An 18,388-nucleotide genomic window follows, 5' to 3' on the forward strand; every position below is an offset into this window, starting at 1 on the left:
TATTTTAAACAGTACTAGCTACCAAAGCCTTTTCCCATAAGGCAGCTTTTAGCCAGGAGGCCCTGTCTCTTCTAGGTTTGGGTGTGAATTGTTTGAATATCAGGCACTTAACAACTTCATGTACCTCACTGAGACCGATAGGGAAGAGGGACTAGCTGTCAATTTGGGTTATATCTACTCTGCATCTGCAGCAATTTTTGAAAGGGTCTTTCTGAATGAAAGTGGGAATGGAACAAAGCACAGGCAGAATTAAGGATTTTCTGCGCTATTATCTTTCTAAGTGAGCGAAGTCTGAAGCAGTGTTCCCTCTAGGCTGAGTTAGCGTGAGCTAGCTCACAGTTTTTTAGCCTCCAGGTCACACATTTTTGTCTAAGCTCAGGAAGGATGGCTCCAGAGCAAACTAATTTATGCAGTCGCCAAATCGCTCGCTCACAACTTTAATGCCAGTAGCTCACAAAGTAGAATTTTTGCTCACAAGACTCCACAACTTAGAGGGAGCATTGGTCTGAGGTTTCCTCTTCTCACAATGGAGGAGGGCTGAGTAGAAAAATGCACCTATCTCTCTTTACACAGAAGCAGGAAAAACTGTTTCAAAGGAAGGGGAACACTTAACAAGCTAATGAGTTCTAAACTTTCCACAGCTAGCCTGCATAGTTTTCATGTGGGACCACACAGAAAACGCAACAATTAACTGTATACATTTCAAGGATCAGACACCAAGTGTGTGGCCCTGGTGTGGCCTGCTCCTCCTGCTACCTCTCTGCCACTGTGCAACCTGAGCTCCAAAGACTACCCTGGCCTCAGAATGGGCCAGGGAGCGGTTAAAATGTACCCAAATCCTCCCTCGCCCTGGCTGGCCAGCTCAACAGAACTGCAGCCCTCCAGCCCATTTCTTCCTCAGTCCTTTGAGAGTTCCTCTTTAAATGGAAGATTGCTCCATCCCCCTGCCATTCCCATGCCCTTTTCACTGCTCTTCAGGAGCCTCCCTTCCTTCTCCTTTGGCTGCCAATCAAACAACTTGGATCTGATGGGGGTTTTCCCATCAACCCCTTCTCCCCTCTCCATGGTCCAGCTCATCCTGCTGCCATGGCCTTCTGGATACCCTGCCCTACCAGGAGATGCCACCATGTGCCTGGTCCTCTCCAGGTGAGCCACTGACTGGACCCAGCCAATGCTGCCTTTTCTCCACCTGGGCCTGGCTCCCGCTGCCAGTCCCACTGGATACTGGCTAGACTCGCAGTCGTGAGGATGCCTCATTCCTGGGCTCCAGCAGCAGAGTTCCACTTTGGTGAGCCCAGATGATCAGCAACACTTTGTCAGCAGAGCCCAGGTGAATCATCACACCTCCTTCCTTCTTGTATGCCTAGCCTGCCTTGCTGCTTCTTCTAATGTGGAGTCAGGTTATCAAAGCTGGCGAGTGTCCAGAAGTCCCAGAAGCCTTGGGCACCAAGCCCCCACCAACTCTGTTTAAAAAAGCTACTTACAACATAGAGTTGCCGCCATATCGTAGACCATTCCCGTAGTGTTGTGGTAACTTCCTGAATGAGTGGTAGTTCGCTAGGTATGACAGTTTCATGTTGCCTAAAAATGTAGGAGTTTTGAAATAATCAATATCATCTCATTGAACAAAGAGAAAGTTATTTACTAACAAGCAGTGCATCAATTAATAAAGTATCAAATATTAAAATGCTTTATTATTCTAGATAACCCATTCCACTCTCAGATTCAACAACCTATAAATCGTATCTAATATAACATTCCTTATATATATATAATTATTTTGCATTCATCACTCAAGCAGAAAAGCCAATGGAACATTACATGTGACTACAAAGAAGACTGCTCAGCTGCTCAACTCCAGCAGTGCTAAGTTTCAAAGACACAAGAAACTGTTTTACAAGTCTTTAGTCTTTCTGCCTTTAAATTACTATATTTAAATAATGCATCACCTAAGTATTGTAGAACAGATACACCACAAACTATGTCAGGAGTACAGCCCTAACTGAAGGAGCTCTGCAATCAGTCAGGAACATGCTATTATGCAGTAATCAAATGATTAGTGCTTTTCGTAATTTACATATTTAAAAGAGCATAAAAATAAATCAGACAGAAGAGAATAGGTTTTTAAAATTCAGACCTGTACCTAACAAAGTTTTTGTCAATTTTACAGTCTATCTGATCATAATTTTTCCCCAAGTATCAGTCATTTGACTTTTAATTCAGTTGCAAGGGTAATTGGGTACTGCATACTGAATTCCTAAACAGCCCCAAATATCTGTAAGTTAATCAATGAGGACAACAGAGCACCATCAGAAGCTGAAATAGAGTTGTTCTATGTACAGAATAATATAAGATCTGGCAGAATAGGCGTACATGAAAGATTCTTGATCTGGAAAAATACTCTTTGTACCAGATCTTTGCTGGAGGGCATCAAACCCTTCATTATTTTTTGCTGTATCAGGAAAAACATGGCACAGTAGCTGTATCAGAATGCTATTAAAAACTGAGACTGGAAAAGTCAATATGCATTTATAGCGGCCATTACTAAATGGGTTGTCATGAAAAGCAGTGGGTCATCCTTCACTCCAAATGTACTGTGCCTCAAACTAAAGCTGCCAGTTCAGGCCACAGTGCATACCATACTCATCCCACTCAAGTGCGTTCTCCCCATTCGCTTGAATAGAGTGGACCACTTTGTTCACACATAACTAGAGCTTATGTACCTGCAAAGAACATCTGGTTTGGAACATAATGTTTTCTGTCCTCCACCTTTCCTACCCAGTACCCAACTAATCTCTCTCATTGCCCAGCTGCCTCACCAACACTTTTTATGAGTACCTTTTGCTTTGGGGAAGCTGTTTCTATGGAAGCCTGTCATGTGAACAGTTCTCTGTAAGCCCTTTCCTGCCGTTTCCAACAAAATGGCAGAAATAAAAGGTCACAGACCCAGCAGTCTAATCAGCTATTCTGACTTCACCAAGACACCCCCTGAAATCTCTGAGACACTAAAGGTTAGGGTAATATTCCACAGTATATTGACAAAGTGAGTGGGCATTCATGCTGTCCCTTTAAAAGGCTCTAAGATTCACATAAATCTGGACTATCTACTGACCTCATCCTTGTGCTTCTCTGCCCAACCTTGATCTTAGAAAGCAGAAATTTTTTTTATCTTAATTTATACCCCACTTTTCACCCCAATGGGGACCCAAAAAGACTTATATCATTCTCATTCCCTCCATTTTATCATCACAGTCTGTGAGGTAGGTTAGGCTGAAAGTGTATGACAGGCCCATGATCAATCAGCAAGCTACCATAGCAATTGGAAGCTGGATCTCCCTAGGCCTGATGTAAAAGATAAGAAAGTTAAGCACTTAATTATACATATAGTCATGGCAGCAAGAATTCTTTATGCTAAGTACTGGAAGAAATCAGAGATACCTACGGAAAATGAACTTTTGACAAAAAAAATTGAAACAGCAGAAATGGATATACTGTTGGATTTGTTAAAAGACCGAAGTAAACAAAAAGCAAGAGATAATTGGATAACATTTTATGACTGCGTGGAAAGAAACTTTGAAGACCATGAACAATTAATATAATTTATAAACTTGAAGAAACTCCAACTTGAACTGTACAGGTTGATTTTTTCAGGAATCACTATAGAAGATTTTAGCGAATTAATTAAGCGTCACTAGCTTTAGTAAATATATAAACGAAAGAGATATGGAAACAAAGAATTAAGACGGAAAATTTGTAACAGCTATTTTATAAACTTGATGGAACTTCTCCTTTTTGTCTTATCCCATCCCTTGCACCCTTCCTACCCTATTACATGTTAAAACCAAATAAAAATGTATGGGAGGAAAAAGGAAGCTGAATCTCCCAACATGCTAACCACTGGTTCCACTACATCCATATTTATTCATTAATAAGTGCAAAAGACCACTATAATTTTCATCTGTTAACCATTATAGCCCCAAACTTACCCTTTTCCTTCTACTATTGCTTCTTTAAGCTGAATATAGGAAGCAGGAAATATGCCCTTTAACAGGAAGGAGAATTCATAGGTTATTATAAAGTCTTATAAACATATTTAGATTTGGGGTTTTTTCTGCAAATGCTATTTACCTTTTACATTTTCATCCTCCCTTTGTTTTAGAAGATGTTAACAACTGCTTAATGATATTCAGCTCATTCTACTTGAAAATACTTAACCCAGAACAAAATGCAGTCTACTTGTACTTTAAGGCAGAGCTTCCCAACCCCAAAAAGCAGGTCATGAAGCCTGTGTAAGTCAGTCCCAGGCTTGTGTAGTTTTATTGATTTGTGCATGCTCTGGGGGGTTTGTTAGTGGGTCATCATACCAAGTAAATTGGGACTTCTGGGTCATCATACCAAAAAGGGAATCACTACTTTAAAGATAAACAGATTTATTACAATAACAGTTTTTGAGGCTAGAGCCCATCTTAATCTTCATGGTACCACAGGACTCATTTTTTGCTCTGCTACAACAAGCTGAAATGGCTGCCTCAATGTTATTTTAAACAAACTTGACCCATTCACAAGACCAGGATACACCCAAATCAAGATAGCAAAAGTCTTCTCAAAGTCTAAACAAGCAGCCTATGTATATGAGTTTAACAGACCATGACCCAATATGTGTCTGAATTGCTGGAAGATCAAGGCCAGAGCCAAAACACCATGCAAATAGTTCCACGTGCCCAAGGGAGATTTGGAGCTGTGTTTCTCAAGCAGCCTCCTTGTAACTGTCAGCTCTGTGGAGCCCCATTACCATGAGGACCAAAGATTAAAATAATTGGCTTTAAACAGAATTCCTCAAATAAATGTTGGATTCTTCCTGAATCTTATCAAGCAGATTACCTAAAAGGGAATTCAATCACAAAGCGGTACTGTATGCCACAGGCTAGTATCCCACTTAACATACAATTAAGTTCCTTTGAAAGCCATTTTTAATGTGTTAGACTGTGGTCTTAGTTCACAAGAACCACAAAATGGTCAGCAGACTCAACATGCTCTTCATAAGATATGACAACAGATGACTTCCATGTGTGAATGACTCAGATGCACAGACACCTGAAGAACTACTGAATCTTTGTTTCTCTAAGAGATTAACACCAAAGTCAATCCACAGGATCTGAGTTCAGTCAACTAAATTGGATCCCATAAGTAACCCTTTGCCATCATCAAAATATTTTAAGAGCTAGACAGTCTTTTCTTCAGACAGAGAAAATATTTAACTTTGTTTAAATAGCTATTAAAATTAGAGTTCAAAGCTACCATAAATGTTAACTACACCGTTCCCATCTTATAAAGATGGCTGTAAACAAATAAAAATTTAAGTATGTCTACAGGCTAATCAACAAGTCATTTTTCCAGAGAATGGCAGAAAATATAAGAGTGCTTATCACTTTTCAAGAAGCAATTTCATTTTATGAGTAATCCATTATTTTAACAAAACAGGAAGCCAACTTCATCAGCATTTAGACACTTCAACATGTATTTCACATAAGTTCTAATTTATCTTTCAATAAGAACTTTCAACAGAGCATAGAATCTCTTAAGAAATTCCAAAAACACACATACACTCAGTTACTATGGAAACAGAGTACTTACTTTTTTAGATTTTTTTCTTAAAGTGTAGCCTCGGTACCAACCTAGAAGACAGAATTTCTTAATAAACTATTGTTAGCTAATTGGAAGCAGCTTGTCCACAATTCAAGCAGATCTCAATGTAAGATACAGATCTATTACAGTTTATACAACCTTTGCTTTAAAAAAGCCCACTTTTTGTAAACGCTGGCACAAAAACAAAGCAAGAGGTGTCCTGCTTTATAAAATGTCCATGCACGGTGCAGTTAATACTCCAGTTTTGCTGCCCGTAAATAGAACATTCAATAATATTTACAAAACAGTGAATTATTTCTGCATACCTAGTTTAATATTTTATGTACATGTCAGCTTCTACTTTGAACCTTTCATAAAATTATAAGCTGTCATGAGAACATACTAATGTTAAAGAGGGCTTTTACAGCATCACATAATTTCAAGGCCGCTGTAATGACTTTTCAAAAGATAATTTGTGATTCCTAAAAACAAACAGAATTATTTAAACTACTTTATTCTGGAACAATCCTACTGACTACAGCAGTTTTGCCAAAAGAAAAGAAGATTTGAAATTTCTTAGTAGACAACAAATATGTTCCACCAATAGCTCCCTAATACAGGCGACAAAAACTAGAAAATTTAAACCTTTCTAATTTTTTAGCTTAATCACAAATATCTTATTAAAGAATGCACTAATCTGCTTTTAAACACAGCAGCCATATATATTCAATTTTTAAAATGTACATATTTTTAGAGTTTTAATATCTATATCTATATTATGCTTGTTAAATGCTGACTAGTTTTGAACCAATGTACTTAACTTACAAGAGCATAATTTATTTTCTGTATCAAGCAAAATGTTATTAAGTATAACTTCTCCATTTCCAAGATCAGACAGCCAGATGCAACGCAAAACTTATAAGCAGAGCCTGACAGGGAAACTATCCCCTGCTAATTTTCCCCAGGCTTTGGTATTAAGAGGTAGACTCTGAACAAAATGAAATGACTTTACAACTTGACCACCATCTATCTAGCCTGCTGTTCATTATTCTGATTGGTAGCACTTCCCCAAGCCCCAGAGATTTTTCCCAGCCTTGCTACTGAAAATCTTTTCCCATATAACGCCAAAGATTGAACCTGGAACCTTCTACAAGCAAAGCACAGATCTATGGCCCTTCGCTCTAAGGTGGTGGTAAATTCCACAGAATGATGTATTGATTATAAAGTCTGTCCTTCATTTGGTGACCCTGAGTTCTAACATTACATCCACTCTCCCAGTTTTGTTCTTATTACTGTAAACATTGATCAGCTCCTTTTAGCTGCCTTTAGTTGTGGGGGGAAGGGGCTATCTTGTAGAAGAGAGTTCAGCCTCTTGATCCATTTAGTTGCTTTTTTTGCACATTTTCAGTACTGTTGCTTCCATTTTCAGACGAGATCAACAGAACCATATTCCACATGTGATCAAATTCAAGGCATTATACTAGGAGTATAAAATATTAATGGTCTCCACCAGAACCAACTTGAGCATTTTTTGTAGAGGTTGGATGAACAGTGCCGGAGCACTGATCTGATACCACAGAGACCCAGTCTCTGCCACTTAGAGGGTAAAGCTAAGCAGTTATGTTAGCTTTTGGATTGTGGTTTCCAAGGCAATGTACTGTATCCACCATCCTTCATTCCCATTGCATCACAGTTGCGAGTGTGACTTCAACTGCAACTTTTCAGACCTAGCAATCTCTTCCCTTTCACCTTGCAGTGGTACCAACAGGGCTTCCTTCATTCAAAACACAGGGTTTTTTTTGGGATCCTCACCTCTTCACCCCATATTCCTTTGGTAAATCTCACACCCATACAGCTTCTGGATCCAACAGGCTGCTTATATTCTACCTATTTATCCCAAGATGACCTATCAAGTGCTGCCTAATGCAGCTACCTAATGTGCCTGCCCAGAAAGACAGAAACTGCAGATAACTAACTATGCTGGCCTGCTTAACAGACTAGAAAAACAGAAATGACAAAACAAAGATACTTACTGATGACTGGGTGGGTTTTTAAATAAATGCATTTTAACAGGAGTTTTTTTTTTACGTTGCCTACCACAGTTAAAATATATGCCCCTTCTCCAAAACACTCAACATGAATGAGCAAGAAGCATCTCTTCCCCTACCCCCACCCTAGCAGCTAGCTATACAGATTTTCCTCACTGACAGCCCTATTGTAGTATAATTATTTCAGCCCATCAAAACATTTCTCACATTTGTGGAGGCAGGATGCCATGCCAGGCAAACAGAGGTAATTTCTCATTCATTGTGCCCCCTTCCCCACACACAACACATCTGCAAGCGATCAGCAATACGAGCTTTTATTGCTACCAAGTCCATTCTGTTTTAGTGTGACTGTTTAATTAAAAAAATCCCATACACAATAGGCATTGACATGCAGTGATGGTACTGTGCCAGGCAAATTGGGAGGGATCTCACATACAAACTGTACTCAATTCAGCACAAAATTGGCAAGCAAACCTGCATTGTAAACTGTTCTGTATGTCAGTCTCAGTAAATATTGGTCCTTTCTCTCCGTGATCCTCTGGAGAGGCCAGAGACAAATGTTATAACAAAGATGGTAAAAGACTACACAGTTTCAGCACATCTAATTTCTTCAAATTAGACCAGTTTTCCCCCCCCCGCAAGCAATGCAGAGGGCTTGCCTGCCTCAAGTAAAAGAGATTATTGCCATACACCTGAGGGAAGGATCTCTTTGCCTATCTACTATTCTGTTAAACAGAACTGCAGATAGAAATAAATGTGAAAAGACTTTCTTCTCCAATTTAACTGTCATTAAAAAGAGTGAATAGATTTTCAACAAATTTATTTGGGGCCACCTAACAAGAAGCTTGCCTAATTTAACACTGAATGATTTGAACTGTTATCCATTACCTCAGAGAAGCCGGTATTTTCTGAACAACTAATTAACAGGATAAAAGCTTCCAATAATTATAATGATCACAAGTGTATTAATTTGAAGCATGATCCCAAGCTAGCTCTAATAAACAGTTGCAAGAAGCATCTAGTAGCCAAAGCTGGGAAAGACTCTCTCCATGGATATCAAGCCAAATCCAGCCACTTAAAATGGGTCCAGAATGGGCAATACAATACAAATAGTAATAAAGGGTACCATCTATTTTTGACTATACCCACAGCACCCTGTGTTCATCTACTGGTCTCTCTTCCTGGATTTTTGGGAAAATAATTATACAGAATGCTTGATGAAATGTTTAATTTTGTTAATTACCAACTGCAAAGACACACCATTATAATTCCAGTTCTGCATACCAAGGGCCTTTGCCATGTCTTTTCACAGTCTTCCAGTAAGTTTGTACCTGAAACAGAATGTGAACTCAGTTGTCCCCAAGTTCAAGCTTATTGGTATGCTGGGCCACAGTGGTTCCAAAGAGCATATTTCTTCCATCATTCTTTAATAAAGTAGACTAAAGTAGACTAAAGTAGACTAAAACTGCAATAAAGTAATTTTTAATTGTTGTTGTTCAGTCGCACAGTCAAGTCCGACTCTTCGTGACCCCATGGACCAGATCCCGCCAGGCCTTCCTGTCTTCCACCGTCTTCTGAAGTTGGCTGAATTTCATGTTCGTTGCATCTATGACACTGTCTAACCATCTCATCCTTTGCCGTCCCCGTCTTCTTTGACCTTCAATCTTTCCCAGCATCAGGGTCTTCTCCAGTGAGCGCTCCCTTCTCATTTGGTGGTCAAAGTATTTGAGCTTCAGTTTCATTATCTGGCCTTCCAGGGAACAGTCAGGGTTGATTTCTTTTAGGATTGACTGATTTGATCTTCTTGCAGTCCAATGGACTCTCAAGAGTCTTCTCCAGCACTATAGTTCAAAAGAATCTATTCTTTGGCGCTCGGCCTTCCTTATAGTCCAACTCTCGCAGCCATACATGACTACTGGGAATACCATTGCTTTGACCATGTGGACTTTTGTTGGCAGGGTGATGTCTCTACTTTTTATCATGCTGTTGAGGTTCGCCATCGCTTTCCTCCCAAGGAGCTCAAGGCTATTTCAAAAAATTATTGTCATTGGATTACAGACTATCAATTGAAATTATTCTTTTTGTTATCAGTGAAAGATGCTAGCAAGTTATACAAAAATTGATTGATTTGATTTGATTTATTAAATTTCTACCCTGCCCTCCCAGCCAAGGCCAGCTCAGGGTGGCTACATGATTCACTGTTCTGCTAAAATTTATTAACTAAAATATTCTTCTGCCTTAAGACAAGAGAACAATTAGCCCCAGTGTTCTGAACTGAAAAACATATTTTCTTGATGACAGCATCAAAATTCAGTTCTTAGGTGCTTGGTTCTTCAAAAGTGCAATTAACCAAATTGAATGGCAATTTTGAATCCATGGTCTAACTTTGTATTATTTTTCTAAATGTTTACTTGCTTGATCTTTGAATGCTTGAGGAGCAAAACAGCATATATGATTGGCACTACTAAATAAAATACAGCCTCATAAATGGATATTGTCACCCTCATGTCAGTGACTAGGTGATTTAACAACTGTGGTGTCAAAAGCTACAAGAAGCCTTCTGCGGCTATATAGGAAGTACCATTGCTGGCAAGCTTAATCATCTTGATTGAGAATAGCATAGCAAAGTTGACCTACATGTTTCTTTCAGCATTTCAAAGAGACATTATTAATTAGTGAATGGAGAAGAGAATTAAATACTAGGTGATTAAGAACATTAATTTAAAATCTGAAAGTACCAGTCATCAATATTTTAGAATCTGACTGAGTCAAGTGCATCTCCAGCAATCCAACCTAATATATTCCATCAAACTTTAAATTCAGAAGATCCTGAGATAAAGAACTCACCTATATTAAATTAAACAGAGTAAAGCTGCCTATGGCTTAGAGAAAGAGACAATACTTCAATGGGAAGTGATAACCCAGGAACTTGCATAAATTTGTTTAGGAGCAAGTCCTTAAATTCCAGGGAATAATCCTTGGAGACAGTGTCCAAAATAAACTGGTCACAGAAGGATTGTTGACAGATATATGTGAAAAGCAACAGATAGCCTCCAACGTCCTGAGAAGCTGTGAGGGGGCTGGTGATAGGCTGAGAAGCTTTTCTTTCATGCTCTTCTGGGCTGAGAGGAGAGCTTGTTGGAACTTGCAGAGGACCTGGATTGCTGCCATTAGCTCTTAGCTCTAAAAGATCTGGAGCTCGTCATTAGCTCTTAGCTCAAAAAGATCTGGAGCAATTTATTTATTTGTTCGATTTATGCCCGCCCCCCCCACCCCGGCCAAGGCAGGCTCAGGGTGGCTTACATAAAATGCATACATAAAAATACAGTTAAAACATACATAAAACATACATAAACAATCAATTTTTCATTTTCTTAAAGTGCCGGATCAATTAAAGTGCAAGAGCAAAATTCCTAATTTAGACCGTACCACTACTTCAGTGTTAGTCCTGATGACATTCTCACAATGGCTCAGTTTGACAAAATAAGTTATGCGGCGAGCCAGACTAGTACTGGGTTTGGAATTGTGAAAGAAACAAACATCTTTTTTTTGTCCTGTGGTCCCTTCCTGAGCCTTGGCAATGCCTTCCTCTTATCCTTGTTATCCAATAGATATTTGCCTATGGCATCCTGAAGAGGCTTTGAATGGAACACTAGCTACCTGAGCCTGGGAAGCTGGGTGTGCTTCCCAGCTATGCAGTCAGTTATTACAATGCACCATGACAGTAAAGGCCCTCGCCCTGGACAATAGTTGCATGGAGTCAAGTGAGACAGTGGCTTCCAATGCTGTTCCACTGCCTCAGAAGGAGGGACAGGGGGAAACTCCTGGCTGAAACAGAGTCCCCACATCCTTCCTCCCCTCCCAGAGAGTGAATCTTTAGAGAGGCTCATCCAGAAAGGACAGCCCAACCTCAGTTCCTGACAGTGACTGAAAAAAAATACCTCTCCAGGCACACCCTCAAAGTCATTGTGGTCTTTCATGAGTGCAGTTGACCACCTGTCTGCTACCCAGACATGGCCAAAACTGTGACTCTTGAATTTTGAATGAAATGGGAAGACTGAGGGATAAACTCCTCCCATTTCATTCAAAACAACAACAACCGTGTGACTGCCTACAGGGAACAGCTTCTTTCCACTGGTTGTGACTACCCCCTTGGAACACCAGCAAATTAGTATACATTCACTGCCACTGTACACTAGCTACCAATTGATGTTGGTAGAGAATAGAAAAAACATCCCAACTAGTACTGGATACTTTCACCTCTTCTTCCTTCCTTCAGGTGATATTGGGTCCAAGAAAGATCCCTGTCTAAGACAAACAGAAGCTTACTAATTACATTTGCTTGCCAGAGACCCAAAGTCTAATCTACGCCGCTACACAAGTCTGCATATGTCATTGTGGTGGTGAGGCATGCAACAGCATCTGACTTTTAAAATTAACAAACAAATGAGAAAGGAAGGGCATACCTCCTGCTATCAACTGTGATAGAGACCCCCTGCTATGCATTTTATGCAAGCAGCCTTTCTAGGGCTGTAAAGTGTCAGTAGAAACGGTGCAACTGCATCCTTTATTTGGGTCTGAAAAGGTCAGAGGAAGAAAAGCTAGAGGAAGAGCAAGAAAACATACATATTGATGAGAAAGAGAATAAGGCTCCAGTCTGGGGAGGAATGGGGGGGGGTTGTGCTGTCAATAAAGCTTGTGCACCTGCAACAGTTTGGATTTCAGCCTTCCTCACTACTGATGTCTGGATGCACACAAAAGTGCTTGATAACAGATCACATATAAAAGAAAGCAAACAACATCTGTGTTGCATGGAAGCCACAAATAACAGCTAAATATTTTCTTACTGTTCCTCATGGCTGTATACAAAATGCTCAAAACTAATACTGGTAAGAGTTAAATATGGTGTAAAAATCTAAAGTGTTGTTATAATATACTAATACTGCTTCACTTGAACCTAACAATGGAGGGGATGAAAATAAAAAAGATTGTTTTTGAAAAGGACTGAACAAGCAGAGATACATTTACTACTATTGTACACAGGATTATAAGTAATTTAGAAGATAAATATCATTTATATTTTCAGCACTGGAGATTTAACACCTTTTAAAAGAAGGGCCCTGTATACTATCTGAGGGTAACCTTGGAACATCTATCATCTTTCTTACAGCTCAGCCATCGCTACCAGAGATCCATATAAATTAAGCCACACAAATATAAATCTTGTTCTTGCAAAGAAAAAAAAGAGAGATGCATCTTGAAAAACTTATTAATTAGGCACTACATTTATTCTCATTTAAAATGGTGACTTAATTTTGTGCCCATTTAAATTCTTCAGTGCTTCATTTGTTTTCAAAATAGGACTGAGTAGCTAAAACAGAAAGATATATTCACTCACCCATATACTCACAATAATTACTATGCAAATAACACATAGCAAAACAACTTTTGTACCACTCACTCACCTTCATGTGTTTCCAGTATGTGCACTGTGTCTCCAATCTGCAAAGACAGTTCATCTGGCCCCCTGGCATCATAGTTGTAGAAAGCTAGCATAAGGGGAAAAGAGACAGAAGAAAATCAGGGTTTTAGTAGCACCACCAGTGATGCAAACTAGAGAATTAGGAGCTGTTGTCAGCAATTTGCTGCACCAAAATGGCTGGCAAGTGGATGATGAACACACCATCTCCTTTCTACTTGAAGCCATTAGGGAGAAATTTAATCTTCTCCTTACTTCCATTGTGCCCCCAAATCTACAGTGGCTTTCCAATATGCTGCCAAATGACAAGCATATCCAAGTCAAAAGAGGATCTGACACATATGGCCACTTGAAAGGATGGCTACTTGAAGAGAGCAGATGGGGTTGCCAACTACGTGTTGGGAAACTCCTGGATATTAGAGGGGGAGGTTGGGGTTTTGGCAGGGGATGGACTTCAGCAGAGTGTAATGCCATACAGTCCCACCCATCAAAGCAGCCATTTTCTCTGGAGATCAATTGTAATTCCAGGAGGTCTCCTAGTTCCACCTAGAGACTGGGAGCCATAGGATGATCCGTGCCACTGAAGTCCCCTGCCCCAAAGAGAGGTTGAGAGGGCACAGCTGACTCTAACTGCAAAGGAAATAAAACCGTATGTATAAATAAAGACTATGATGAACTCCTGGATATTAGAGGGGGAGGTTGGAGTTTTGGGAGGGGATGGACTTCAGCAGAGTGTAGTGCCATACAGTCCACCCATCAAAGTGGCCATTTTCTCTGGAGATCAGTTGTAATTCCAGGAGGTCTCCTAGTTCCACCTAGAGGCTGGGAACCATAGGATGATTCGTGCCACTGAAGTCCCCTGCCCCAAAGAGAGGTTGAGGAGGGCAGAGCTGACTCTAACTGCAAAGGACATAAAGCTGCATGTATAAAGACTATGATGCTGCAAGTACAGTTTTTGTTGGCAGTTTCATTAACAATAACATCACATCATCTGAAAAAAATATGTAAAATATACTAGGCTTATAAATATGGTCTCATTCCCACTAACAGAAGTAGTTTCTACTCCCTTATGTTCTTCAACATGCCTTAAGATAGTTACGCAGGCCTTACTTCAGGTAGTCCCACTATCTGAAACTTGGCCAATAAACAACCAGTCAAAGGCCTTCTCAGTGGCCGCACCATAGGCAGTCAGACCATCTCCTGGCATTCAGACACATCTTACAACCTTTGTTCTCGAAGAGAGCATTTTCTACTTGGGTAAAAATACTGAACTGTAGCTGATGTTTCAATGGAAATACTTCAGTTATTTAAACACTAATATTATTTGTATTGTCATTTAAATGGATCATCATATGGTACATGTTTCAAGTTACATATATTCTGAACTGCTATGAGGTCCTAAGTCATAAAGAAGAGCATATATTTTATTTTTTAATGAAGCACTTTCCTAGCTGTCCATGGCAATGAAGAATTACTCCAAGCAAAAAGACAATTACAAAAACATTGAAAAAAATGACAAAAATGACAAAAATAAGCTTTGTGTGGGTAAGTGGGCTCATAAAAATGCTTGTGGGTTAAAAAGTTCTATAGGCCCAGTACAAGTTTGAAATAGGTCCAAGTATCGTTTCATAACAAAATGCCACTTTGTCATTCAATGTCTATAAAAAAACAGATTCAAATTATTTAGGCAGTGCCTAAAAGACCCTCAACATTTTAAAGGAAAAAACACAAAAACCCTATGTTATCTAGGGAGACATGAATCTTAAAGAACACATATAGGTGGAATTGTATTGAATGTATACCTTTTAACTCTCGGGGGGGGATGTAAAGTTGTGTGAACAAAGCCTTCATTAGGAAAGACTATTTATGAAAAGCAGACAGTATGAATTGTGACATTAATGTCTTGACCTTCAGATGCTTTCAGGATCAGTAATGTACTTATTGTGACATCTTACTGTCTTCTATCTTTAGGCTTCTAAGTCTTCTAAGCACAAAGGCCTTTTACTTTGCTTTGCACAGTAGCAGTTTAATAAGGTTCCAACAGCCTCATCACCATGCATATGAATTCCATCAGCTTCTTATATCCATCACTTCAGTAAAGTGCCTCACAACAGGTAAATGCTGTTCAAATCATATCTCTCTACCAGAATGTTTATCTATCAATAAGCCATTGTAGATGTCCTTAGAACAATTTTTTTTTACAAGAAGAGGTGTTTAATCAAATAAGTATTGTACAACTCTCCACTAAAACTTGACTTTAGAAGTATGCATACAAAAGAAGAGAATACTAATCATGAAACTATATATAGTATGTATCATCACACACCCATCCCCCCTCAAAAAAATTATACTAGGAATCAAGTGTGGATAATGATGAAAGAAATGCAGCATCTTATTATAGTCAAGTAATTTCTCATTAATCTTTTGGTAGTTGAAAATTTCTCATGCCAAATAATAGGATATGTCAATTTAACCCCCTGTTACTGTTTGGAACCATTGTTTCCCTGCCTGCTTCATTATCCTTCCTCTTTGACAAATCACAGGGGTGAAGTCACCCAATCTGGAATTAAATAGCCAATGGGATACTATTAGAACACTATGTAGCCGAAAACAGTAACCCAGTCCGGTACAGCATGTCGACAGGCGGGCGGGAGCATGGAACGCTCCGTCCCCGCCCGAACCACTTTCGCTTCGTTCGAGCCCCCTGCTTGTCAGGAGAGCTCGACCAGCACCCCGGTGGTGGGAGCTGGAGCAAGGGGCATTTTTCTGGCCCCTCCCGCTTTCAGCAGGGCGGGGGGTGTCCAGTACAGCCCCAACGCCGAGGCGATTGGAAAGGAGGAACATGGCCGCCAGCCTGCTCCACTAGACGCGACCATCCGCTGTTTTTATTTAAACATATAAAAGGATTACAATTGGCAGCAACATTTGGCAGTGATACAGGAGCACAGAAAAGAAGCTGGAAAGAGTAAAGAGAAGCTACCCCCAAAAAGAATCACGTCCTTCGCGGAGAAAAAAAGCGGCCGGGAAAGAAATGGACGAGACTGTGAGTTTTTTCTATTATTTCGGGGGGAAGAGGAGCTACATTGTATCGTGTTGGTTTGGATTACTGGCAGAGAGGGGAAAAGGGGACATAGCTTATTAAATGAAGATGGAAGATTTCCTGAAAGCCCTGAAAGAGACAATTCAAGAGGCTGTTCAGAGAGGTTGTGAGGAGGCATGTAAATAAATACTGGGGAAATTACGAAGCACTGAAAATGGAAAAGGAGAAAGAGAAAATCAGGGACAAAACTTGCCCAAAGAGACCAAAAGGAGGAAGGGGACATTGTTATAGTAGAACAACCGGAAAAAATACAAACTACAGACGGCGTAGTTTTTGGAGGAACAAAAGAGAGACTAAGTAACAAAATAGCCAGAGGCACAATAAAACTGTTAAAAGGACTGTTAAAAGAGAAGAAACAGAGACAAAAAACAGGAAGTAAGAGAGAGGGAAGGATCAAAAGAGGCAAAAAATGGGAGAGGAAAAGGAAAGAAGGAAGTAAATTATGGAAAGAGGAAAGATGGAAATATAGAAAGGAAAGACTAGGTGGTCAAAAGATGTGTAAAGATCGTAGCCAAGTAGAAGGATTGAGACAGAAGAACAGAAGACAGAGGCGGAAAGAGAAAAATAAACTGTATAAAAATAGAAAGTTTGGTGTTTTTCAGATGTAGGATTACTTGAGAAAAAAGACCCCAAAAAATCACTTTAAAAATGTATTTTCATTTGTAGTGCTGTTAGTTGTTTAAATCTATTTATTAGTATTTATTATATACATTGTTAGTAATCTTATAAGATTTAATTGAAAGAATGAGAGTGAATATTAAATTTAGGATTACTTGGGAAAAAGACCCAACAAATCACTTTAAATATGTATTTCCATTTGTAGTGGTGTCAGTCGGTTAAAGTTACTTACTAGTATTTATTATATACAATGTTAGTAATTTTATAAGGTATGATTGAAAGAATGAGAGTAAATATTAAATTATTAATTTACTAATGGGAAGACTAAATTTATATGAATGCTAGGTGATAGCTAATGAATTTGGAAGGAGTATGAATGTAAGGGTTGATTAAAAGGGAAAATTAATTAATTGGGGTTTTAATAGGATTTGTGGGTAAATTGTAATGAATTTTGAATGATAGGTGATAGATAATCAATTTGGAGGAGATGGAAATGGAAGGTGGAAAAGGTTAATTTTATGTTTGACTGTAAGAATGAGAGGGGTGATTACGAATTTATGAATGGGGAGAGCAAATTATATGAATGATAGGTGTTAGTTAATGAATTTGGAAGTAGTATGAATAAGTTGGTTGATTAAAAGGAAAAATTAATTAATTGGGGTATTAATAGGATTTGTGGGTATATGATAATGAATTTTGAACTATTCTAAAGAGAGTTAAAGGAATGTAAAGCCTCTGTACAGCTTTGGAAGAGAGAGTTAATAGTCCAAAGAATTAACAGTCATATAATTAAAAAAATGGTAAACCTCTGAAGGAAAATGTTAAAAGAAAAATAAAAAAGGAGGGTGATGTAAAAGGAGAGGTTGTGAAGAGAAGTGTCAGAGGGTCTGTGCTTATGTGCTTATGTTAAGAAGGAGATGTTTATTGCTAAAAGATGGTAGTGTGCATGTTGGTAAAGTAAGATTAGAGTTAAATGGAAATGTGGTATTTAAATGCTAATAAAATGGTAAATTAATTTAATGGGTATAAGGGAAATATGAAAATAGGAAAAAACTACATAAAAAGTTAAGATGGTGTTTCTCTCTATGATGTCCCTATATATAAAAAAACCAACAGGATGCAACTAGGAGGGTTTGGAATTGAATAAAGATAGTAAAATGCTTGAGAAGTTAGAATAATGTTACACATCACTGGTATGATTGGAAGCTTTAATAAAAAGTTCTAAAGGTAGTTGAAGTAATCTCCAATACAGATAGGATCGAAACAGGATGCAATTAGGAGGGTTTGGAATTGAATAAAGATAGTAAAATGTTTGAGAAGCTAGAACAATGTTACACATCACTGACATGTTTGGAAGCTTTAATAAAAAAGTTCTAAAGATAGTAGAAGTAATTTTCAATACAGATAGGATAGGAGTGTAAGTAACGATAAGTGTATATTTTTCTCTTTTTTACAAGCTAAGTAAAGGGCAGGGTTTTTCTGTGTTGTTGGGAAGAAAGTGATGTTTAGTAATGTTTG

At 38.8% G+C, this 18,388-nt stretch overlaps 1 protein-coding gene across 1 annotated transcript in view; it reads right to left on the reverse strand.

The window, feature by feature from the left end:
• Positions 1–1,484: 1,484 nt before the first annotated feature.
• The window catches only part of LOC107113840 (dedicator of cytokinesis protein 1-like), a gene marked incomplete at its 3' end in the record, with an annotated part of 83,772 nt that continues 66,868 nt past the window's right edge, over positions 1,485–18,388 (reverse strand). The window contains exons 2-5 of the mRNA XM_015415232.1: positions 13,139–13,222; positions 5,635–5,675; positions 3,987–4,042; positions 1,485–1,581 (exon numbers count right to left, since the gene is read on the reverse strand). Coding sequence (XP_015270718.1) covers positions 1,485–1,581; positions 3,987–4,042; positions 5,635–5,675; positions 13,139–13,222 — 278 coding nt within the window. The remainder of the gene's footprint in view (positions 1,582–3,986; positions 4,043–5,634; positions 5,676–13,138; positions 13,223–18,388) is intronic.

The sequence above is a fragment of the Gekko japonicus genome, unplaced genomic scaffold (assembly GCF_001447785.1).
Source record: "Gekko japonicus isolate JY-2015 unplaced genomic scaffold, Gekko_japonicus_V1.1 scaffold210, whole genome shotgun sequence".
Taxonomy (NCBI): Eukaryota; Metazoa; Chordata; class Lepidosauria; order Squamata; family Gekkonidae; genus Gekko; species Gekko japonicus.